At 43.4% G+C, this 26,343-nt stretch overlaps 1 protein-coding gene across 1 annotated transcript; it reads left to right on the plus strand.

Annotated features, from left to right (window-relative positions):
- Positions 1 to 4,720: 4,720 nt before the first annotated feature.
- BAG3 (BAG cochaperone 3) lies at positions 4,721 to 22,622 on the plus strand (the record flags this gene model as incomplete). The annotated part of the gene is made up of 4 exons (XM_079535735.1): positions 4,721 to 4,891; positions 16,307 to 16,660; positions 18,752 to 19,135; positions 21,846 to 22,622. 4 exons carry the CDS (start codon positions 4,721 to 4,723, stop codon positions 22,620 to 22,622), a joined length of 1,686 nt encoding a protein of 561 aa, XP_079391861.1.
- Between the last annotated feature and the right edge of the window lie 3,721 nt (positions 22,623 to 26,343).

A 26,343-nucleotide genomic window follows, 5' to 3' on the forward strand; every position in this document is an offset into this window, starting at 1 on the left:
CAGCTCTGACTCAGAGCCTTGAGCAGAAGTCCCAGGTTTTGTCTCTGCCTTGTCAGGCATTATTGATCCTACAGCAGGATGGCTAAAGAAGATAATATCAAATCAAGTTACAGATTGCAGTCCACTGTTCTGATTTTAAAAGGAAATTAGTTCATCAGCCTGCAGGCTGAGGTCTGCAGTGTAGTGGAGATGTTTTACTCTGTATCTCTGGAGCGGGGAGGCAAAGCTGGGAGGTATGAGCAACAATCCTTCAGCTGTCCTATCCAAATTCACATGTGAACGTGAGTCAGAGCTGCTGCTACAGACGGGATATTTCCCTGAAGCATTGTGCAAATATGTGCATGCCAACATTGATCAGATAGCAGATGAAATTATTAACACTGTCCAAAACTCTCCATCCCACATCTCCCGTCCTGCCAGTGCAACCTACAGCCTTGCAACTGAAACCCTGAATGACGGATTCACTTCTTCCAGTTCTCTCTTTGCAACTGCTCTTATCAGCAAGCTGGCCTTGAGCAGCCAGCTAAACTCTTGAAGTGGGGGGAATGCATTCCTGGCACAGTCCCAGGGAGCTCTTTGTATGGCTAAAAAATGCTAGCACTTCTAACGCTGCCCTTGCTCTCCCTGTTGGAGCCGCCTCACACTCCCAGCAGATGCTGCTCCAGCACTGCATTCTGGCACTGCTTTTCTTCTTTCTTTTTTTTTACTTCTTGACTGAGATTTGCTAGCAAACCTTGCACAGTAAACCAGATTTCTAGGCATTCAGGGCACTGCGGCCTCGAGTACAGAGCAGCAGTTCATCCACTAGGTGGAGGCCTGTAGATACTAATGAGTGATGACCACTGCAGCGATTAAAAAAAATAAATAAATGCTGTGATAGACTGCATTTCATTCTCCTGATTTCCAATGAAGTACGGCAAGGGTATGTTGCTCAGTGGACAGACCGAGCTGGATATTCCATCAGAGAGCTGTCACTTAGAGCTCTGCTTACCTGGCTCAGGAACAACAGGGGATGTTCAACCAAAAAAGCCTACTTTGTACATGGGCATTTAGGTTGACACATTCAAAATAGATTAAGAAAGTATTTAGTTCTAAAAATCCCAGATCTTTTCTGTCGCCTTTGTTCTGTATTGCAATTTTCTTTTCTCTGCATATAGATCACAGATATTAAAGTGGTTTTGAACACAGCCGAAGTCACTCCCTGACTTAAGGCAGGGTTACATCCCATATGGAAAAATAAAGGAAAAACAAAACCGCACTGAAATCAGCTTGTGGGGCCTCCTTCAAATTCAAAAAATCTGAAATTTGGAAGTCTGAGTGTGTGCTTTGTGACTGCTCTGTGATTTCAACATGCAGGTTTAAAAAGCTTTTCTCCATTTAGCATGCAAACTGAGCCATCTGCTTTCTTATTAATGCTTTGTACTTTCTATTAAAGTTCATAAGATCTGTACTTATATGTCAAATAATTCCCACGTTACTCTTGTATCTCCAGTGAACAGATGATGTGGTGAGCTACACGCACCGTACAATTCCTGCACCAATATAGCAGTCAATATGAGATCAGACTGTTTGTGCACTGATTTGTGATGCTTTCTTAAAGGCACTGCATTTTTGGTTTTCTGAAATGTGGCACCCAATTGTATCAGCAGCTCTTTTTGTGTGTGTGTGTGTGTGCTGTTAATAAAACAAAATCCACCATTCTGAGCAAACCATAAAACCAAACATCCATCCATGCCTGTGGCTGTAATTTGCAGAGAGTCCTTACTTGAGAATTCTCACCTGAGACCTTTTTGCTTTTATCTGAAGTGTTTTGTGCACCTGGAACAGGACATTCAGGCAGGGAGCTAGATCAGTCCTAGCGCTCTGCTTTGGGGTGAAACATCAAACTATGGAAGTCATGGGGGTGGATTAATTCATAATCTGTCTCAAATTGGAATACTGAAGGACTCCATGTGCCTGCTGCACTTACTGACAGAGATTTCTTATGACTCAATCTGAAATGACTCCAGCAGAGAACTTGGACTGACTCCTGCTTAGAAATACAGCTCTAGACACGTGCCATACAGATTGCTATCCACAGGTTCATCAGAAACAGCCTTCTGGAATACCTCATCCAGAAACGTTTCAGCTCATAAATCTTTTCTGTTCAAATGATCTGCTAAACTGTGAGGGTTACTCAGAAAATAAATTGAAAAGCCAATTTAAAGCTTACCACAAGACGTGTTATTTCCTGATATACCAGAGGTATCTACTTGTTTATACAGAGAGTAACAATGACATCCCCACAGCAGTGCTGCTTCAAATAACCCCAACTAGCCCTGCAGCATGGTGAGGAGGCAGCTCTGCAGCCTGGGGACAGCCCACACGAGCATTCTGCTCCATCATGTGTTGGACTCAATGATCCTGATGGCTGCCTTCCAACTCAGGATATTCTATGATTCTGTAATCTTGGACAAAGCTGTTACCCATGTCCTCATGTGAAGAGCAGACCACCCCCACCAACATTTGCTGATCCACCTAATAATCTTTTGTTTGGTCTTGAATCAGCCAATTTTGAAGACAAAGAAGTGAGCAAAGACCCTGTAGAGCTGATTAAGATTTTTGCTGAGCAATATTCCTTATATGAACATTTCCACAAACCACTCTGGTCTGAAACATGGCTAAGAACCATGTAAGTTATGAGCTGTAACACCTCAGGGTAGCAGCCATGGCACAGCAACAAAACCTGAATCCCAGGACTGCTGTGCCAAATAACCCACCTACCCAGCAATCCTTACAGCTATGAGAGGCTAAAATCTACCTAGCATGGACAATAATTTAATTAAGAGGAAAAGCACAATATTCAGCCAAGTCAAATCAATCACTCAGATGTTTTCCCTTCTCAGTCCATGCTCATCTCTGCAACCAGATGCTGCAACCATGGGTTTTGCTCCTGCAGAAGAAGCTCAGGCAGATTTTAACCTATCAGCCCATTACAATTTAGGTGAAATGTTCTGACCTGTTTCTTAGCAAGGCACAGACTCACAGCCACATTTAGCCTATGACTCTTAGCTGCTCCCCTGAATTTTCCTTTTATTTCCACCTAGTGGCTGACCTTTTTTTATTAACTCTGTTAAGTATGTGGCTAACTATCAGCAACAAAGCAACCCATTCACTTCTCTGTATACACTCCATCAGATACAGTACCCATCTGTACTACTTTCTCAGCATACACAAGTAATTCACCTTTTAACATGTGTCCCTCACATCTGAATCAGCTGCTTTTGTTGACTTGGGAAGGACTCTGCCATAAGCTACCAAGAACATATGATGTAAGTGTGCCTCTTTCTGCTCTGAGACAAGGAGTGAAATTCCTCTGCAGAATTTACAGATAAGAAGCAGAACAGGTCTCTGATATTGAGATTCTTGACACAAATATTGTGAAGGCAAAGATGGAGAGCTGTGGGAAGGGGTTCATCAGGGCCAGCACTGCTGGCTGGTCGAGGGAGGGGGTTGTCCTGCTCTGCTCTGTACTGCTGTGGCCTCATCTCAGTACTCTGTGCAGTTTGGGTACCACAGTACAAACAGGACATAAAGCTGCTCGAGAGCGTCCAAAGGGTTGCAAAGATGAAGTGTCTGGAGGGCAAGAGGTGTGTGAGGAACGCTGAGCTCCATGGGTCTGTTGGGCCTGGAACAGAGCAGGCTGAGGGCAGCACTCATGACAGCCCACGGCTCTTCACTTGGATTCCTTCCGATTTGAGATATTCTATGATTCTAAGGAAGGAATAAGGCTGAGCAATTATCATGGACAGCGGTGTGATAAACAGACCTCACTGTCAGAGGATGGATGAGTGTCAGTGTCAATCAGCGTCACGCCAATGTGTGACCCTGCCCTGAGCTGACAAGGCCCTGACTGTCCCCGGGTGTGCACAGGCAGCTCCTCTGAAGTGATGCACGTGGGTAATGAACATCTGCTTGGAGGAATGCACACCTCTACCTCCTCGGAGCAGCTTTGCAGCAGAGAATGTCTGCACTTCAGGGGCTCGGCATTCACTGAGCAGAGTAACTAATTGTCAATAGGCATCTGCGGCCACGCATGCCCCTCAGATGGCTGCAGGTAGTCGCTGTGAAGTGCTGTAACCCACAGCCAGCACACGGAGCTGGCTGACAGATGGGTCTGGGAGCAGACACACACACTGCCTTCGGATGTTGCTCAATGTCAGAGAATCCTAAGACTGAGACACACCAAGAACGATCAAAGAGTTGATTCTGAAGTACAGTGCTTGTCTACACTGCAACTTTGAAACAAGCATTATTTGGGCTATTTGCCAGGGTTGGACACACATAACCTTAACCAGTCAGCCATCAGCAAGGACGACGCTTGTGGCTTCTTGTTCCATTGCACCAGAATCACAGAATCACAGGCTCGCAGCAGCAGCTGTCAGAGCGGTAACATTCAGGACCGCAGCGCTGCTCCCCAGCCCGCACCCAGCACGTCTCTCCCCGCCGGGGCTCCCCACCCGGAGCCCCGCGCCGTACTGGAGGCCACCAGAAGTTTCCAGCCGAGCCGGGCTGGGCCGCCTCCCTCCTCCCCGTCCCTCCCCTTTCCCCTCCTCCGCCGGCCGGCGCCGATTTCCAGACACTTCCAGCCCCGCGCCTCCGCCCCCCCGCTCCCCGCGGCGGATAAAGCGGCCGGGTCCGGCCTCCCCGCCCCGCACTCGGCGCATGGCCCGGCTCCGGTATGAGCGCTGCCACGCACTCCCCGCTGCTCCAAACGGAGAGCGGCTCCGAGCCGCTGCCGCCCGGCTGGGAGATCAAGGTGGACCCGCAGACGGGCTGGCCTTTCTTCGTGGACCACAACAGCCGAACCACCACCTGGAGCGACCCGCGCCTGCGGGGCGACGCGGCCAAAGTACGGCGGGTTGGGGGGCTGCGCTATGGGGGGGGTGGGGAGGGGGGTAAGAGGGAGGTGGGAGCCCGGCGCTGGGCGGGGGGCTGCCGGGGGCTGCCGGGGCCGGGCTGCGGCTCAGCGCGTGGCAATGCAGTGAGGCCAGGAGCTGCCTTTTGTCTCTGACGCACTGCAGTCCCTTTTTTGTGCATTAAATCATCCGATACCTCGGCTCCGGGGTGTTTATTTAAAGTTGGTGAAGTGCACCCGGCCTGCCCTGGGAAGGCTCGGCTGGTTTTTTTTTGTTTGTTTGTTTTTTTGGTTGGTTTTTTTTTTTTCGGCTGCGAATGAGCCGAGGCGACGTACATCGCTTCAAAGCGACGCGACTCAGACTTGTCAGGAGTTTTCGCATGTTTTGTTTTGTTTTTGGTCTGGTTACAAAGTCTGTCATTCGCTGTCTTCTGTGTGTAAGCGCGCTCAGGGAAAAGCTGCATCTCAGTCCTAATATGTCCATGGCTGCGGGCAGCGGGACCCGCAAAGTGGCTTTTCGGAGCCAGACTCTGAGGCTTCAGAAGTTGCGGCCGTGTGACCCGCCTTAGTATTAACGCGGTGACTGAACAGAAAGTGCTAGAAACTTGAGCTGCATTGCAAGTTGCCAGAGTGGTGGAAAAACAGATCCTGTGGGGTTTTCTTGCATTTCTGTGCGAGCAACGCTGCTTTCATCCCGGGTACGGCCGACCGCGCGGCCTCGCCTTTACTTCTGCAACCCCATAAAATGGGCAATGATGAAGCGTAATATCGCAGCGCCGGTGGAGGATCTCTGTCCGTCCTCACGACCTAAAATGTCGCCCATCGCTGCTGTCAGGACGAGGCTCAGGATCGCTCCGCGCTGGACCCCGGCCGGTGCTGCTTGGAGCGGTGCTGGAAGAGATTGCCTCGGACTGCGCGGAGCCACGGCTGGCCCCGAGCCCAGCGCCGGCTCTCAGCTGCCAGGGCCGGCTCCGGCCTGCTGGAAGTCAGCTGGAAGAGCCCAGCTGCTCCCTGGACGTGGCGCGCGTGGAGCTGGCAGCCTGCTGCACAGCAGCCAAGTGCTTTGATCGCGGTGACGCGGCCAAGTGAGCGCTGGCTGTGGCCATTGCTTCGCTGCCCTGTCGGGGAAAGCTGTCAGCCTGCTTAGTGCGGGGAGAGATCAGTGCTGCCTGGGCTGCCATCTTAGGCAGAACTGCTTCTGTGGGGGGAAAAAAGCCTCTTGTGTGGCATGCTCTGTGTTACATAGAACCATTGGAAGATACTTGGTAACTCCAAAATGTGTCTTCAATGTAACTGGTACAACTCCCTCTCCCCCGCCTCAAGAGTCTCTCCGAAAAAATGAGGAATAAAACATGAAAGAGTGTTTTGAGGAAACATGAAGCTCTTACATTTGATTGCCCATTTTATGAGCGCAGACCATAAGAGGAAGCTCAGTGTGAAAGCAGATGAGGATCATACAGAAGTGAAGGGGCTGTGCTTTTCTGTTCTCCCACAGCTCTAGCCACGTAATGCTGTGCAGTTACACTCGCAGATACAAAGTGCTGTTTGGAATTGAGGAAATGCGTTGTAATTGCTGCAGTGTAGCCTTTCACCCCCATTTTCAACTCCGTTATCGAGCGTATAATTCTGGTAGTAATGGTAGAAAAAGATCTTGTTTAATCTAATTTGGCGATGTGAATATTGAAATAGGGAAAAGAGCTTTAACTCATTTCTGGATGCTGTCTTCCTAGTGGTAATGAGGCACCTGCTAACATTGGCTATTACAGCAATAAAAATATGCTTTTTAGAACCGTAAAGTATAGAAAGTCAAAGCATTCTATTTATTCAAGGCTTTTGTTATGGAAATAGCACTTGAAAGTAACCCATTTAAGAGAGAAATCGCATTTAAGCTGCATTTGATAATTGTATAAAAACAGGATTTGAAGTGCTCTAATGGATCAGTGCTGGTTTTGAGTGGGTGACTGAAACAAAACAAATTTTCATCCCTATCTGATGTTAAATCTGTGGTAACGAAAAGTGCCACCTCTGCTGCCAACTTGTGAGTATTACTACAGAGAGAAAAAGTTGCGCCTGCTTTTCAACTCTTTGTTTGTGGAATTCACTTTTTTTCCAAACAGCAACATCTGTCACTGCTCACTATAAACAGACACATGTATGCTTTGGGACTGGTCGCAGAGAGAAATACTTCCAGAGGTAGTACTGGAAGGTGGATTTCTGGGTCTTTTGACATGCTGTTGCATTAAGAGAAGCCAAAAGCTTGCGGTGATGGAAGCAGCAGGTGACTGAACTGGTGAGGCCATTTGTTGGAGCCCAGAATTAAGAGTACATGGTTGAATTAATGGATAGTTTCTGAAGTCTTTTTGCTTTCAAATATAGGCAGAAAAACCAGGCATTGACAGCTTCTCAGTTCCATTATTCTTAGTGTGCCTTCAGTGAGAGGGGTTTCAGGAGTGATCAGGGAACTGCAGAAGCTGACTTCATGTGTCAGACCATGTCTTGTCAAGGGTGGTAACACAGACAAAACTTGTACTGACTCTACTGATACGCTGCTTTCTGGATTAAATATTGACGTTACCCAGCAAAACCAAGTGACTTTTGTTGATTCCTTTTATGATAGTCTTCATCAATCCTTATTCCCTCTCAAAATATTCAGTCTTTACAGAGATATAGGCAAAAAGTGAGCTGTTGCCTGCACTGGGCAGTGAGTGGAGCACAGGTCCAAAGCTAACTGACTCCTGTTAGCTGAGCAAGCAGGCTGTGGCCGTAAGGTGCTGCGTTCTCCCAACAGCTGATCTTGGTCCTCCTACTCTAGATTTGCTGTCAGTGTAACTGTGCTGACTGCAGTAACTGTACTGTATCATCAGGCAGAAAGAGAAATGGCTCTTGTCAAGTGTGAATCTATGACAGAGTTGTTTAAAATGAGTGGAACCACACCTTGATTTTTGCACTGAATGACATAGCTCAGTTTATTCACTGATTCAAGTTGCTTTTTCTTTTTATTTCTTATTCAATTTAGCCTGTTTTAATCTTGACAGAATAACAAGTTTTTCCTTTGCACATTTATTAACTGTTCCCAGTTATTTGTATGGAGCCACTGGGCTAGGGGGACCTTACTGAGGAGGAACAGAAAACCTCTCATTATATCCAGTGAGAAACAAGCCACGACTCTGCAGATGGCTGACAAACATTTACTAACAGAAACATCAAAGCCTACTGGTAAACTAATGATTTTTTTTTTTTTTTTTTTTTTAAGTTAATAGCAAGTCACATTAAAAAAAAAAAAAAAAAAAAAAAATTACAATCAATATCATGAAGCATACATATGCATAACTTTACCAAGAGAGTATTTACTAGCAGTGTCACTGTTCTTCCTATTTCTTCGCTGGGATTGTTGATTTATTTATTTATTTTGTATGCTTATCTGTTTTCCTGTGTTAACTTGAGCTGCTGTAGTTCAGCATACTTTCTGCAAGGTTGTCATATGATGTTAAATTGTTTACTTGGTATTCCCCAAAGTGTTGATAAAAATAGATGATGTTTAAAGAAAACAAACAAAAAAAAAGTAGCAAAGCTTGTGTTAGTGTTTACTGATGCCCCTTCCATATGTTGTTTCTACGTGCAGTAAATCCAATGGGAAATGCTGCCACTAAAAATAGACCAAAGGAATTGACTGTGCTGAGCTTCACTGAGCTCACACTGTGGAGATCGATAGCTCACTAATGCCTCAGGTCTGAGACTGTGGCCAGCACAGCTTTCAAGTCTGAGAGCAGTTATAAAAGTGGTGCATTTATTGGTTGCAACAATGCAGAGGCCTAAACCTAAGGGCAGGGAAAGCTATCTGAATCTATTACTGATGGGTTCTGTGTTATTTGAGGAACAGCTAACTGTATCTATCCTCACCCTTGCGGGTAAGTTATGACTCTTCTGTCTGCTTCCCCAAATAAGACATAGGTCACTCAGTTCCCATCTCTTTAGGAGTGAGCTTATTTTTGAGTGCTGACTTCTCACATTCGAATTGACTGAAAGGCTTGGTAGACCAAATTAGAAATTGCTCTGAAATCTCAGTGTGGCCTCTATGAACTTCTGTGTCACAGTGGTTCACAGCAGTGGAAGGATATGACAAGATGTTACACTTGATCTTCTACCTGCACTGCTTTCTACGTTACTTATGCTGATAAGTATTCTGTCATAGTCAGGCTTGTGGTTTGTCCATTTCATAATAAATCAGTCATTGGATTTGAGCTATTATACTTTCTATATGCTGTATATGTAGAAGCTGCAAGGTAGTCAGTAGGGGATTTTTGGACAAAGCCAGTACGCAACCTTCCAAGTTCCATGAAGCTGCTTTGTGTAGTTATTTAAAGCCCCACTCAGTAGAACATGGTAAACAGGGAAATAATATACAGAGACACCAATTAATTTGAAAGTGAGGGATGGATCAAAAACTTAGCTACAAGTAACGTGCCTGGGAGGTCATGCACCAGGAGAAGTAAGGAAGATATTGATTTCCTGGTTCTGCTCAAGTTCAAGTACAGCATACCTTTCATCTAAAGAAAAAGAATACTTGTTCCAGCATTCTTAGCTAGGAATCATATTTTTAACATTTAACCTGTACACAGGCATGGCTTTTCTGTACCAAAAATAGAATTGTTCACCACAAACCATGATAAAGCAGATAACAATCTGGTACGCTCTGTGGTACACAGACAGTATCCCTCTCTAGGTAAGCTTCATCTTTTTCCTCTGGCAGCTGTGCCCTCTCAATTATGCCAAGCTAAATATTTTATATTACAGTATTTAATTACAGATATGAAACATTCTGTTTCTTCAGGTATCTTCAAATAACCTTGCAGAAACTGTTTTTAATATTTGTTCGGTTTTTTTTTTTTGTTTGTTTTTTGTTTTTATAGGCAGGAAAATGAACCATAAGATGGTGAAGCAACTTGTGTGACATCACCCACTAGGTCAGGTAGCATGAAAACATGTTTTCATGGCTGATGGCAGTCTTATAATTGATAGATAGGTGCAGGGTAGCAAGTGCTTTTATAGTGCTGGGAAGTTGTTGCTTAGAGAAGTGAGGTCTCAAAACTTGTCTGTCAAATGAATTCTAGATGAAAATGTAGACCTTTTGTATAACCTACAGAATTCAAAACTGACTCTTCAGTTGTTAGCTATTTATTTTTTTTTTTGTGACACTGTTTGGCTTGTACTCCCTTCTGTGTTTCAAGTTTCTGGCTTCCAGCTAATTGGGAAACCAATAAGTTGGCTGCCTGCTTCCTAGGTAAGCAGGCAGTAATCAAATAGGTAAATGAGGCTCATGATTCTTGATGAGGAACTTTCTAGTGCCTTAATGGGCTTTCTTCATGTGTTTCATCCAACAGGATGGGTGACAGCAACTCCCCTTCTCAGAACTCTTTGCTCCACGTATCAGCCCTTGCTTTCTTGGGGTGCGTTCAGTTTGGCCCACCCAAGGCTTCCTGTGAGTGGGCAGTTTGTACTCATTGGGCAGAGAGGGCAAGTGTCATCATGTCATGCCAAAATGACATCTTAGCCCAAGAAAGAATCGGCTTTAGTGATCAGAGAACAGTTTTAATTCCAGAAACAAGGTAGATGGTCTTCAAGATGGCCAACATGTTTGCTCCAGTAAGGCTCTCAGTTCTGAAGAGCTTAGGTTTAGAAGTCCTCTTCAATTTTTAATAGTGATTATTTGTTTCTAATGACATCATTGTGCTCCATCAGTCAAAGCATACATTAATGTAATACCTGTAATTATCATACAATCATCTTGTTTTATACAAGAGAGAACAAAAGACCTATTTGCCTACGCATGTGGATGTTACGAAATAAAAGGCAGCATTCAGCAAATACAACATCAAAAGCAGCTTGTTGTATAAATAGGTTACATGTTGTGACTGACACGAAGGTCTACTGAGACAGCTCATGAGCCTCAGCTTATTCATGGTTTCCTTCAGTCATCAGCTAATGATATCTTGCTCAAATACCTATGTGCTCAGTGTATCTATATTCAGGCTGGATATTAGGTGAAACTTCTTTTCTGAAAGAGTGGTCAGGCACTGGAATGGGCTGCCCAGGGAGCTGGCTAAGTCATCACCTCTGGAGGTGTTCGGGAAATGTGTAGATGAGCTTAGAAGCATGGCTTAATGGGCAATATTGGTGATAGGCTGACAGTTGGACTAGGTGATCTTAGGGATCTTTTCCAACCTCAGTGATTCTATGATTTGAGCACAATTTTTGCTCAGCAGAATACGAATGTAAAAACCTTCAGTGCCTGAAATGGCAGTGGGAAGCTACAGGTCAGTGCTGGGAGCAAATGACACTCTCCCATGCCGTGTGTCTAATTCCCCAAGAAGTATTAATGAAAAGCTCTTCCTGAATAACGTTGCATAAGTATAAAACACTCTTCAGTACTTAGCCCAGGTTACATGGATTTGCTGACTTCTCCATCAGTAGCAAGGCTAGTTGTAATTTTGGTTTACCTCTTAATACAACAGAGAAGGAAGGGAAATAGTGTGGCTAAAAGTGAAATGTGAGTAGATAGGGAATCTGTTTGTAATAGTGAATGATTTGCCTTTCCATGAAACTTCTTTTACTTGTAAATAAAACTGGTAAGCCATTCTTAGATTTGAATATAAGAAACTGTTTGTGCTTCTTCAGTGGCTGTTTCTGATTTAAAAGAGATTGGAGTATATGTGGAATGGGAACTTGTCATATTTCAGTCACTTACTTTCATTATATTGTTGAGTTATATTCAGAAAGAGCAAAATTGTACTCCCTGCTTCCTGAAATCTGGGCATGACATCACAGGACTTTTGCTGTCATATCAGGTTTTGTCAGGTTCTGGCACTTCCTCAGTCACTGAAGCAATCAGGATTCTCTTATGTGCATGATACTCTTCAAGGCAGCAACTTCAAAGCTCAGAACCATACTGAGACTGGCAGACTTTCTGCTTGCATACAGAAAGAGACACATTCATTCTCTTGGTAGTGTTTGCAACACTTTGTTCCTTTGCTAGATGATATTTAGAAAACAAGTAAAAAACTTAAATATTTGTACTGTTACTCTGCAACAGCTGTGAAGGTGCTTTGTGTATAATATGTTTCAGAGAACTGGATTTACTGTGTTATGAATAATGTCTGTACGGTTTAAGAAGTGCTAGTGTGTGAGGGGAACTTGTTTTTGAACTTTTTCTGTAGCACACTGTAGTGTTTGAGGAATGAAAAACATATTTAACAGGCAGCTTCAAAAGGAAGATTCCACGTGTTCCAAGTCTTCTAGTAATCTCATTTGTGCGTAGGATATTGTAACCAGTTTTGTTACACTGGTACAGCCATCTAGATGGCTTCAATGGCACTTGCTAGTTTAAGCAGTGAATGAACTTGCAGGTTTTTGTGTTTCAGGAACAGCACTTGAACAGTCATTGAGGCACTTCAGGTCATTGTCCACTCCTGCAGATGGTGCAGCTGTTCAGGGAACTTCGTTGCAAGTTGTCTCAATCTCTTTGCGTTTTTTCCCAATGGCATACAGTCTGTGCCCAAGTTTGAGGATTTTATTGTTGCTCCTGGCCGTGCCCTTCCTATGGGAAGCCAAGTGTAGGATGTGGGCTATGAAGTGTTTTTTCCAGTTGCACAACTCGTGCTGGCTGCACCTTTATTTATCGTGGCGATGACCTCACAACAGAAGCACATGTCCCCTTCCCAGGAGGTGTGATCGCTGCGGTCTTCCAGCAGCCCCACGCTTTGTGTGCACAGAGCAGTGCGTGCACCTGCTCTGCCCTGAGTGGCCAAGAGCACTGACTCCCTGTTGGTTTCGGCATCAGTGCTTGAAACAGCGGATTGCATCTGAGTTCGTGGGGTTGTTGCAGCCTACCTGCAGTGCAGAGCAGGGCTGTTCGCATCTCTAGACTTCCTGGGGAGAGTTCTGGTATTTTTGTGCTTCCTTCTTTTGGGGGATTCTGTCCCTTAGATATGGTGTATGACCACAGCCTGCACTCCTGTAAGGCTGACTGCCAGTTCAGGGGAACTTCATAATTCTGGTGCTTAGAATTATTCTCAAGTTCAGCATAAAAATGCTTCTCATTTCCTTGAATGAGGGGAAGGGGAATTATTTCAGCTTTTCATGCAGTAATAGGAGTATATTCCTGTATGTATTTTTTTTTTTTTTATTTAACCTACAACTAAGGTTTTTAATGCAAATAAAATGGGACCAATAAATTCTGTGTTAACTCTGGACTTGTACAGATAACACTTGTTAACCTCTTAAGCAAAAGCCATATTTATTAGAGGGCAGGTAGAGACTAGAAATGGGCATTTTAGCTCCCTGACGTGGCTGTGCTATGAAACTTAAGAACTAAAGCATTCAGGGAACTTGCATGTCCCTTCTCTTGGTGTTACCTGGAGAGATTTCCAGAGCTTGGCTCCACTCCCCTTTGTCACACTATCCCCAGACACACCCCAGTTTCTCCTTCGATCTTCCAGAACCAGTTTGTCAGGGCTAGAAAGGCTCATCTCCCCTGCACCAAATAGAACCTTTTTCTTTTGCTGAGAGCCTCGCTTTGGGGGATATCTGTGCACAAGGTGTTGTACTGGATCCTGGTTTAAAAATGAGCCTGAACCTCTTGCAGCCATCTGACTAAACCAAGAGCTTTTTAGTCTTCAGACACTGTGTTACAGTGGCATTCCTCAGCGTGAGGTATTTCAAAACACTAATTTTGCACGTTCATTGACCTTTGAAACTGGGGAGAGAGGGAACAGAAAAGGAGGAATGCTGAGAATGCGGTGGTACAAACTGGCCGATGTCACCATCTGTTGATGGAGTTAAATCTTAATTATGTGTTGAGGGGAACTGTGGGGCTGGAAGAACAATTGTGATGAAAACGCCTCTCCCAAGACTGTGATCTGTCTGCCTCAGAGCTACTGGTGGTGGGAGAAGGGGAAAAATGGCATTTCTTCCTTAGCTGAAGACTACTCCTTCTGACTGTGCTGTTCAGCAGCAACAACAGAAAAACCCCAAACCTCCTGACTACAGGGGAAAAAAGCCTGGAACAAAGAACCAGCTCTAAAAGCTAACTTTCCACAGGAAGAAGCATAGGCTGTCTGAAGCTGTAAGAATGAATGATGAATTACAAAAGCATAGCTTATGCTGTGGTTCTTAGAGAGGAGCCTGTGCTTCCACTTGGAGAAAAAAAAAAAAAAAAAAAAGTGCTAAACTTGCAAAAAGTTCACTTTGGACATAAACTGAAATGTTTAAAAATAGTTCAACTTGATTTTTTTTTTTTTCCTTTGGTTTTGGGCCGCTTGTTTTTCTTTCTTTATCAGTGCTGAACTTAGAGAAGCAGATCTGTCAGAGTGCTGAGATAGCTCAGAGTGAGGTCAGTGTAAAAGGGCTGAAAATGCAGATAAAGGGGAGGGAGCCAGGCTCCTAGGAAGGGCTTTGTGACAGCAGGGGGAGTGGTACACTGAATATTGTGATTATTTGTGACTTAGCATGACTTCAAGAGACTGAAGAGATTGTCCCCAGGTGCAGCAGCTCCTCCATACCCTTCTCTTGCTAGGGCAGGGTACATGTTGCTGGCCCACCCAGCCCCTCTACGTCTTCTCCCAGAACTGACCCTTCTGCAGGGCGCCTGACAATGCACACTGCGAGTGCAACTTCTTTTTATAGCCGTGGGAGCTGTGCCTAAAGGTGGGCTGCAGCTCTCTGGTTACACCCCAGCCCGCTCCCACCACTACGGAGCCTGTGCTGAGCAGCTGGTGGGAGCGTGTGCAGAATGCATTGAGTCAGCAGCAGGCAGCAAGGTGCTTCTTCCGCCTGTGGAATCATCAGTTTTCCTCACTGCAAGGCAGCTTGCGTGGCTCTGTGCTCGGTGGACATGTAACCCTGACATGGCCCTGTGTTGTTACTCGCTGAGTGTCTCTCAAACTTACTTTCTGGCATAGCCACGTGTCCCTGCAGACGCAGAGAGCGTGCTGGCAGCACAGCGTGTTCAGGGCTGCGTTGGGGGCATCAGTGATGAGGTAGAACTGGCAGATAATTGTCAGTCCTTGGTGTCCTGAGGCACCAGAGCAGTCTGCGTTCAGCAGTCGTGAGCGGCTTCCTGGGGGAGTGAATTGAAAATGACTCATCTGGCCATGGTGGCTCCTGGTGCAGAGCTGGGCATGAGATCATCCTTGTGCTGTAACTGGAAAAGCCAGCCACGTTCCTGCGCTGCGAACTTTCTAGGCCTCTCCTTCATACCTCCTTCAGAATTCTTTTTTTTGCTTGTAGGGGATTTCTAATCGGCAAAAGCAAGAGCTTCTGACTTTAAATTTCTTCCTTTCTGTACTTATTTTATAAATGTACCTGAATAATAGCATTCATTCTCTACAGTTTTCTCAGAAACTGGTTCTAAAGAGATACTGTAAAAGAGGGGGGAATATTCAATCTTACTGGTAAAATAGTTAATTGTTACTATACAGATTCATTAAATATGCAGAAGCTACATAAACTAAATATTTTTGCTGCTAAAACACCCCTTTAAAAATAAAGGGTTAGTTTAAAAAACCTAAAAATAGGGTTTCTAGCGCTTGTACCATATGTCCCCTTATTAAATTCTCCCCTTACTGAATAATGACATTACCCTCTGAATGACAGAGGTGCTTGTTACATGATCCGACTTAGAGATACATCTGGAACTTGGCCCTAGCTGGGCCTCAAAATAGAATGACCGATGCAGGAAGAACTTAATAGAGGACTTGTGAGGGATCTTGGTACAAAGCACTATCCCCCTTGCCAGAGCTTTGACATTGTCCAGTGAGTGCACTTGGGCAGCATAGGAATTAGTATTATCTAACCTTCCAGCATTTTCCTCTTCATTATGCTATCCTGTTGGTATCTACTGAAGTGGATCCTCTCTTGGCTGTGAGTGTCTTCAGAATGAAGCAGCAGTAACTCTAGATAGGCAGTAGGAAGCATAATACCAACAAATACTGCTCTTCTGATGAGATAAATCCTGTAAGTTTCTTTTCTGCTGTTATCTATAACACTGGGTGGATTTGAAGGGGAGCTAAGGAAACATCTGTGGTCCCTCAAGCTCTCATTTAATTAGCGTGGTACCACCTGAGGCAGCTGAACTCTTGGCTGTCTGCAAATAGTGAGTGCTACAGAAAAACCCTGTTGTAATGTGGTGTTTTAGTGCCTCAGCTAGTATTCATCAGCACTGGGGATGAAAGGCTCATAGCTAATTGGTGTTCAGCTTCCTTTCTCCTGCCTGCTGACCTGGCACAGACCTGAGGAGCTGAGCTTCTCATGCCTGGCTGATGCTGCTTTTAGACAGACCTTTATGGCAGCTTTCTTATGTGGTATGTTGAGCTGAGCTACCAGCAAATGCTATGTGATGTTTTTAATTTCTAGGATGCCCAGTCATCAGCAAATGGCCCATCTCAAGATAGTCCCAGGCAGCTGCCGGCACGGGAAGGAAACGTGGTGTACCCCAAGCTCCGGGCCGGCTACATCCCTATCCCAGTCATCCACGAGGGCATCGACAGCAGGCAGCACCCATACTTTGCCGCTGCGCAGCCCGGCGTACAGCGATACAAAGCAGAAGCCGTGCCCACCGCAGCGCAGGCACAGCCACCTCTGAGGGGGGCCTATGCCAGCCCTGAGTCCCCTCATAGGGGACCAACTGAGGCTTCCCAGGCAGATAAACAATGTGGACAGACAACAGCAGCTGCAGCAGCACCGGCTCCAGCGACGCACGGACCTGAGGTAACTCGTCAGTACTGCTGGGGTGTGTTTGCCTTGGTCTTTGCGGCCATGTATGACCTGAATGTCACACGAGTACTTTATCCTTTGGAAAGCCAAACCTGCCACAGGATTACATTTTCCCAATACTTCTAGAGTGTTGAAGTGTTACAAAAGTGCTCAGTTACTTCAGCAGAAATATTTGACGTTTTTCTGGCGTTGCCCGCTTTTGTTATCAAGCGATTGCTGCAGAAACAAACGTGTGAAAATATTCTCTGTAAATGAGCCTGTGAGTGGTGCAGGTGCTCCTGCATCAGGTGAGGGTTGTTGTAGGGCTTAGAGTGGTTACCCTGCAAGCTGGGAACGCAGGCAAGTCTTCTGGATTCTGTACTGTGGGAAACAAAGGTGAGCAAGGGGAGAAACACAGAAATACAAGTGGCCAATTAGCTGACAGCTTGAGCTACTTCAGAAGTGGGGCTATGCTGCTTTCCAGTTTAATACTCTGGTTTTGTTAAGTGTATAGACTTGCATACACAGCTCTAAAAGTGAACTGTGAAATATTTTTGTCTGTCAGTTGTATGTTAAAATACATTAACTGCTTTAAAAAGAGTCACCCTCCTCGCTTTGCTTTTCAAAAGACAGGATTTTGGATTGTCTGATATCTCTTCAGAATTAGCAGGAGTGGTATCTCGTAATACACCGAAGCACTAATCTCATTTCTATTCAAAGTAAAATAAGCAGGAAATTGAGCCTCTATCAGTCTGAAAATACATCACATAGTTTTCATGTCAGCAGTGGCAGATATTTCTCTAAACCCTGTTTCTGTGCCTGAAGAACACAATTAAAATTCTGTTTGCAGTCTTCCTGGTGGTCTCAGCTGTTGCTGCTTTATCCGTGCAGTACAAGGATGGGAGGCTTAGTTCTTCCTTCTCTCATCTTAATATAGTTGGGAATATACTTTTATATTACATGCAGAATTGCTTCAGAAGAGTCTTCTACATCTCATGTGCTCTGAGATAACTACTGAGGACTGGAGAAGTAGCTGTCACAAACTTAGGTGGCATGGGCACTAACTGACCAGGGCACTGACACAGTAGTGCTGGTAATATGTACAATAAGAAAAAGCATTTTTTAATAGCTTTATGGGCAGCAGAGGTGAGCAGTTCACTAGCACAAAAGACATCTTGTTCCCTATCCTCTCCCACCTTGCCTGCCTACTTACTGCTTCCAGCTCCACTGTCCTGCTCTCCCATCTGTGCTAACTCCAGTCTTACCTGGCTTTTCACTGAGCTATGGAATAAACCTGTCAGGAAATAATTTTTTTTCTCTCCTTCATGAGTTAAAGAATAGAGAATAGTCCGTCAGCTTCTGGAGTTGGTGCAGAGTAGGTGAGCTGATGGACTAGCACAGCAGGAGGAGGGAGTGAGCTGTGAGCAAATAAAATGCCTCTCCCCAGATGCTGCAGAACCATAACATGAAACACCAGGAGCTGGATCGTGCAGCTTCCCCAACGCTTGCTTCTGCTAACAGCAAATCTACGCTAGTGCAGCTATCACTCCTGGTGCCAACAGGACTGATGTGCTGGAAAGCCTCATGGGGGAGTGAGGGGTGAAGGGGCATTAGCCACATGTAGCAGGCTTTGGCAGCGCACTAAATTACATGCTTAAAAAAGTAAATTTGTTAGCATGAGAGAGATCAGAAGTCTGAGCTTTGTGTGCCTCTGAGTGGTTTGTTTTTTGCCTGCAGTACATAATTTGTTTGCTTAACTTTAGTTTGCCTCACGTTTAACAGGTTTAGACAGGAGTAGCCATGTAGAAACAGCAAACATTCTGACTGAGCATCCACTCCCTGCTTACTTGAGGGCTGGGAATGCTGTAGCTCAGGTTACTACTTGTGAGAGAGCATCATCATAACAACTTCTGTGGTCTGTCTAGTGAGGCAAAAAAAAAAAAACAAAACAACCACAAAACAAAAAACCTCAACACAAACCCAAACCAAGGAAGTAGATCTTTTGCACGTGGGAACACAAGTTCAGTTTCCATTTCTCTTTAAAAAATGAAAAGTGCTATGAGCTGAAACGGATTAATTTAATAATGGATTTTGTTTTCATGGCAGCCTCAATCTCCTGGAGCTTCTGATTCTCCAACGGTTTCCCCTCAGTCGTCTGGCAGATCCAATTCAGGAAGCCACCAGCTTCCTCGTGGCTATATTTCAATTCCTGTGATCCATGAAAATATCCAAAGGCAACCACCACAAGGCTACCATCAGGCCCAGAAGACACACTACCCTGCCCAGCAGAGTGAATACCAAGCCCACCAACCAGTATTTCCCAGAATTCAACCAGATGACAGGGAGCCTAAGACAACACGAGCACAGTCTCCATTCAGAGCCTCTCAGAGAGGTGCATCAAGCCGTGAAAGTTCACCTGCCAGAGTTATCACCCAGCAGGTACAGCCCTCAACTCCCATCACAGTGCAGACAGTTGTAGACAGACCTCAGGTATGTACAGTGGGGAGGGTTATTACCTTCCACTTATCTCTGCTAGCCATGCTGGGCTAGAGCTGAAACAGTGGCTCATACCCACAGGTACATGAAAGCACATAAAGCATTTCTTAAACTTGCTGAGATCCTGAAATAAGCTTGCATCAAGCCATCTTTCCACCTATCAGGATTCTGAAGTCTTTGAATTGCTGAAATTCATTAAGCAAATCACTTCTGTACATGATTTGATTTTCTTCTCCTCAGAGTACAATTTTGTGTAATTACTCTGAGGTCAGTGATATTGCATTATATGGTACTGAGAAGCCAATCAAGTCCATGGGATTTGTGTCATCTGTAAATATACTCTATTGAAGTCTCAGAACCACTCAGGGGAGCGTCAAATACACAGAGTAATTTTAGCTATGGAGAAAGAGTCAGCAAGCTTAATCCTAGCTTCTTATTCCTTCTACATGTTCATAGCTGAACAATATTCTAACTTCAGAATAGGAAAGTTCTACCTGCTTAATGATTTTTCTAAGTAATTGAGACTTATACTTGACTGACGTGTGTATGTTATACTGGCATTTCAAATAACTCTTCATCCATATATATAATGAACTAATGCTTTTCACAGTAAGTATGACTCCTGCTTCCTCTTCCCTACTTCTACCACTAAGTGCCAATTTCTAGCATTCCATATTGCAGGTAATAAGACTTGGTGTTCCCAGTTCAGAGATTTAAAAGCTCGTTTAGATTTTTAAAATGCCAATTGCTTTGTTGAAACTGATCCTATAAGATTCCTGCAGGCTCGTCAACTGAAAATACTTTATAACCTGAGGGGGGAAAAAAAAATCAGGAAAAAAGACTGAAACTACACCCTTTGTCTTCCAGCAATATGCTATTAGTAAATAGACCCCATAGCCGCAGGGAGGACTCAATCTTGATTCAAATTGTAAATAAACTTTTGAGAAATGTAAGTTGTAAATCTACCTCTTTGGGAATAATACTTGATGCTGATTGCTGCCCTTTCTAGCATGTATTTTTTTTCATGTTAAACAAAAAAATTCTTAAACTACAGTTAGAAGTCCTTTGAGTTAAGAATTAACAACATTATTCAGGTTGTCTTTCCTAGTATGGAAGGGGAAGGGGTGACATAAAAACGACCCTGGATTCCTTCTGTTCAGGAATTCCACACTGAGAATGACAGGAGCAGAATTAGTTGAGTATTCTTGAAAACCAGGTGTTGGGACAAAACAATAAAGATTGCATCATTAATTACATATAGCTTATAATGTTAGCTTATCTTTAAAGGGTGAGAATTTGAGCTCCCTAAACAAATCTAGTATTTAATGGGTAAAACAGTGTCAGTGCAGGCCAATATATATAGCTTGAATATAAATATGGGTATGTTACTTTATCTAAATCCATGAGAGCTGAGTCTACCACCTTTCCAAAAATCATGCACAAACACAGTGGGTAAGTCAAGGAGGTGGCAAAACAAAGAAAGCACAGATCTCACACATTCCATTTGTGGAATAAGATTTCAACACTTCTATCAGTTTTAAGAAGTTTCTGACTTGATGCCTGTTATATCTGTAGCAATCATACTGATTGTCTTCAGTAACTATGGCATAATAAGATTGACACAGTAACCTTTGCATATAAAACTGAGAAGATGGAATCACTAAAAATAAGCACTAACAAAATTAATATCTTTAAAGTAGGGAAATGAAAGGAGAATAGCCTCAGATGAGCTTAAAACCCACCAAAGTATTGCTAGCTTTTCAAGAAATACTGACACACTAAGAATGAAGTGTTGAAAATACTGAAGACAGCTGCTGAAATCTTATTTCAGTCAGGCTAGAGCTTTGCTGTAAGGTCCTATCTTATAAAACTGCTTGTAGGGCTGATTTTAGTAGGCACGAGCAGAGTTTAGTGGGTTGTAGTTTGGTATCTGAGAATTGATTGGTGTTGGTACTCGCTGCAATAGTTCAAAAGCAGTACCTATGGTCTCTTGAGCACAGAGCTTTTTGTGATTTAGAAACCTCAAGTTCAACACAGGAAAGAGTATGTAACAAAAATTCATAGCTAATTGAAGATAACAAGAGCAGTGTGAAACAAGTCCCCTGTTGGGTTTGAAGGCTGTGTAGCTCTGCTTAAGTCCTCGTGATGTGGATGGTGCTTTAGGGAGCAAAAGGGGAGGCTCACAGCTTGCTTACATCTGCCACAGCTGAAAGTTGGATGGGCGAAACTAGAGAAGGTAACAGTAAAAGGAAAATGGGGAAACTATTCAATCTCTGTTCCAAGTGCTCTCATTCCTGTTTTTAGCTCTCTCGCTCCTCTTGCTCTTACTGGACCACTCTAAGACATAAGGCAATGGGGAAAAGGAGCTTGGAAGTACTTTTGCCAATTGCCTGGCAACAGCCTCTAATGTACTTCCTATATTTTAAGCATTAAGTCCTTGATTTTCAAGAGCATCCAGTGGCTTTTATGGGTACTTCAATTTGAGATAGCTTGAATGGCCTAGATTTCAGAAGAAAAGAAACTGACACCTCCTGAAAATTGGGGTGTTTTTCTAGATTTCAGTTTGAGTACCTGCAGTTCGGAACCTTTCCTAAAAAATGTTGGAACTAAGCTTTTGATTTTTGTGATTGTTATTACCTGTTTTTAAAAAGAAACAAGGAGCATTGTTGACTGTGTTTCAACACAAACTTGTCTTCTTCACCAGGTTTCTCAGCAACAAGTCCCGCCTCCAGAGCCACCAAGACCATCTCCACCACCTGAAATCAAAACTGAAACCAAGACAATCCCACCACCACCTGAAACTGAGGTGCCTGCAACATATATTCCAATTTCGGTCACCTACCGAGAACCAGATTCTAAACTACCACCTCAGAAGCCTCCAGCCATGGCAGAGAAAGCTGATAAAAAGGTTCCCTGTTCAGCTAAGGCTGTTCCTCCGCAGGAAAGGCCTGCTCCTGAAGAAACTGTGACATCGAAGACGATGGAAACAGCAGAACCTCAGAAGCATCCAGGTGTTTTGAAAGTGGAGGCAATTCTGGAGAACGTACAAATGCTTGAGCAGGCAGTCGATTCCTTTGAAGGCAAGAAAACTGACAAAAAGTACTTGATGATTGAAGAGTATTTGACCAAAGAATTGCTAGCCCTAGACTCGGTGGACCCCGAGGGTCGTGCGGATGTGCGTCAGGCCAGGAGAGATGGTGTAAGGAAGGTCCAGAACATTTTGGAAAGACTTGAACAGAAAGCAGAAGATGTCCCAGAACCAGTTCAAGTTGATGGACTTCAGCCAACCTTGGCAGAGCCTAAGTCGCCACAGGAAATCATGGAGATTGAACCTGTGGTAGTCAAGAGCAAGGGAGATACCAGTAATAAAGATGCTAAAGAGGAAACCAAAATGGAAAGACATCAGCCTGAAACTAAGGAGGAAGTGTTTACCAATCTGACCACCACAACAAACACATCTAGCAATCCAACCGAGCCATAACTATGTGCTGAAATTAAAATCCCTCAGACTTCGTAATTTAAAGTGTGTTTAAGTGAATTTTAAGTTGCATGCATTTCCAGAGCTCTTTTCAACTGGTTTTTAATCAACATAGCAGCTTGGGACGCAGTAAACACTTGTGGGGAAGGAGGGAGTTAGAAAGAAAGTAATGCATTTATCCTTTATTCTTACACTATGTAAAAACATGTTCTCAAAAACAAACTCTGTACATTAATCTCTTTTAGATCTGCTGAGTGGAGGAAAAAAAAATAAAAAGAAAAGGAGCAACTTTTGGGTTAATGTTGATGTGTGTTGTTTAGGATGTATTCTTCTGCAGGTGATTTTTGTACAATCAAAGGCCTGCATTGTTGGAATACTGGTCTTTAAGTGTAGCCACTCATGTAACAGCAATGTTTTATTTTTAATGTTCACAGTTGGGCACTTTAAGCAATGGTGGATAGAAAGTGTGTAAGAAACTGTAGGGATATTTATATGTGTGCAGGACTTCAATGCTATATTTTAAGAGGGAAATAAAATAATATAGAAGCCTAATTTAGTCTTGTGATTTTATGAGCTGGAAATGTAAGAGCTGCAATCGGTTTCAAATGCACTCTTCTAAGCAGACAGATTTCTGTATGTACACCATTATAGCTGAAGTCTGAGAGCTGCTTTCTCATGAAATGTGCCTTTCTCCATTCAATTGCTTCCTTTAAAATTTCTCTGTTCTACTGGCTATGTGGATTGAGTAAAGAATTTGACTTTTTAAAAGTCTCCTGTTCTCCCTCTTTCCTGGGAGTTAAAAGTCAAAAGTAATTTGCTGGTGACTTACAGTAACTTACTTCAGAGTATTTTAACTTGTTCTGTAAAGCTGTTAGCCTTTTTCTAGCACTACTAGATTTCCAGCCAAACACATTTTGTTTAGTGGAACGCGTGGTATTCATTTCCAGCTAAAGACATTTCGTATTCATAGCATGATTGAGAGGCAGTCCTCTCACTTCGTAAGAGTTGAAGCAGTACTTGGTGGTTGGTTTAACTGATTAGCAGCAGTTAATCAAGGAACATAAAACGTACTTCAGGTTTCATGCGTGAAAAATGGAAGCAGAATGATTGCAAGTGAGGAAGGAGCCTGAACCTAACTCCAGAAGTTATCTTTGGCTTTCATTTGTAAAATCAATAAAAGCCTTTTTACATGATAGCTTATGTTAACAGCATATGAAGAAAACTTCTATATAGATGCTTAAAGCAGTGATAGACTGAATCATGGAGTTCAATTGGAAATTAGTATTGAACCCATCTGAACACCTGGCTTTAAGGGATAGGTTAGGACAGCTCACCTACAATTGCTGCTTTTTATTTTAACAGAACAATAAGTGTTCTTGAATAACAAATGGACTATGAGATGCCTGCTTAATTGTAGGTAGAGCACTGATGCTTCTTTTAGTTTCATTTTGATAGTCAACACCATGTAAAAATACACAATGTCTTGTAACCATTTGGCTGCTCTAACTTTTGGAGCAGTGTTGCAGGCATTCCAGCAGAAGAGGTGTGAAAGTTCATCCGCCTGCATAATTCTTGTATGAACTCACTTCAGTGACACATTCCTCCTGCAGGATTACATTTCAGCTGAGGACACATGTCTCTGACATCATACAACAAAAATACCTAAATCGAAGAAAATCAGCTATGGTTCTTACACTCAAGATACAAGCAAAGTCTGTGAGAGGCAAAAGTCTGGCTTTCCTTAGCTCAATGAAGTAATTTAGACCAAAACCACCTCATTAGATGAGGTGGGAATGTGGAAATTTAGATTGCAGTCATAAAAACATGCTATTTACAGGAAGTTGAACAGGTGCTGTCCTTTTTAAACACATTATCTGCTGCTAATGGAGCCTGATTCATGTTATACTATTCATGTTGGTCAGAGTAGGTGGAGTCAAATTAAATTAAAGCTTTTTTTAAGAAGCAAAGCTAGAGCTACAGCTGCTTTCTGCAGGCAGTTCTTTATAAAAGACGATTCTTAAAGTCAACAATACTACTGCAGAATTGGGTACCATTCGAAATGAAGAAAGGTTTCATGATCTGTCCTAATAAGGGAAAGTACATCTGGCTGCCCTGGAGCCGCCTAGTTGGAAGACTGTTGCTCTGAGTCATAGCCTTTCTTTGTTTCCTCTGTTGCTCAAGAGTAAACTACAGGCAGTCCAGCATGTCTGACTTGACACATCAGTGTGCACATTTTGCATAGAGGCTGAGATGAGGGAATAGAGAGGAGATGGGTAAAGTGAAGACTCCCACCTGGTCCCTGTAAGTTCCTGACCTGCTCTTTGTCTTTGCAGAGCTTGCTTGCATCCTTGCATTGGTGCCGATGATGTGGTTAGCTAGCAGAGAGGAAAAGAATCCTTTGTAAATTTGCATTTCTGCACTGGGGTGCTACCTGGTTTATGGGTTGCCCTGAGTGATTAGGTGTGGAAACTTGGCTTCAAAACCTAGGCAGAGAGCAATTAAGGTTTTAATGCTAATGACTGAATTACATTGCATGACATTGCATTACAAGTGTGGCAAAAAAGTGTGCTGTGAAACATGGTATTCAAATGCACATACTGCATTTGTGATAGCCATTTCAGAAATGAAAATAACCCAAAGATTTTTAATACCAAAAAATGAAGCTGCCTATTACTCATTTTGAGTCAATGTCAATCATTAATTTATTCAGTATGCAAATAATCCAGTAGCCAGTAAAAGACACTGCTTCAGCTCATTTAAAAGTAGCGAGAAGGGTATGAGAAACCTGTACTCAGAATCACGGTAAAAGCGCAGGCTATTTTCTGATTGCATTATCTTATCCAGTGATATTTCAAATGCCAGTAGTGGTCTGTTCTCTATATTTAAACTGTCACAGCAGAAGGCATTGTGTTTCCTATAAAAATAGCATTTTGACTATTTACACCTGGCCAAATCATAGCATACCCTGAGGAAGAAGCCCTCAAGAGCAGAAGAATGGCACTCTTTGGTGTCAGATTCCTTTCCTTTGGCGGGTGCAAGTCCCTTATCTGGGATGTGTTTTACTTCCAACTGCAGGTTAGGTCAGCTCTGTTTGCAGACGAGTTGAGGAAGGAAAAGAGTACAAGCAAAACACTAACCCACGTGGTGGGGAGGCAACACAGCACAGTTTATAGAGGCAGATCATTCCCCTGTGCTCTAGCAGCAATGTAAACCAGCCTGGAAAGGCTGGCTCAGTATCCTTAGCGAGGATATCGTGTTGGGGTCAGGATGTTCTTTTAAAAATTATAGTTGAAATAATAAAAAGCTTCTGGTAGCTGGAATGTATCTACTGAATAGGAAAAGGTCAGTCTAAGATGTAGCTTCTGTGCTTTTTGGTACTGTTTTTTTGTTTGTTTGTTTTTTTTCCAAGTAACAAAATGCAGCTATCTAATGAAACTAAATTTCAAGTTATTGGCTGTAAATATTGAATATTGGATCAATATTTGGGTCTGTTACAAAAGCTAGTTTTGCTAAATAGCAGTTTGGGCCACTTGAGTGAAAAGACTTTCAGAAAAAGCTAAACTGAGCTCAGTCATGCAGGCTGTAGAATACATATAGAAGCACTGTGCTCATTCTTAAAGGTATGATTTCCTCTATTTAACATAAACAATAAATTTAAAATCCAAATGTTTCTTCAGACATATAATACTGTCATCAGTGAAGTTTGAATATAATAATTTTAGCA

Source organism: Tetrao urogallus (genome assembly GCF_951394365.1).
Source record: "Tetrao urogallus genome assembly, chromosome: 5".
Taxonomy (NCBI): Eukaryota; Metazoa; Chordata; class Aves; order Galliformes; family Phasianidae; genus Tetrao; species Tetrao urogallus.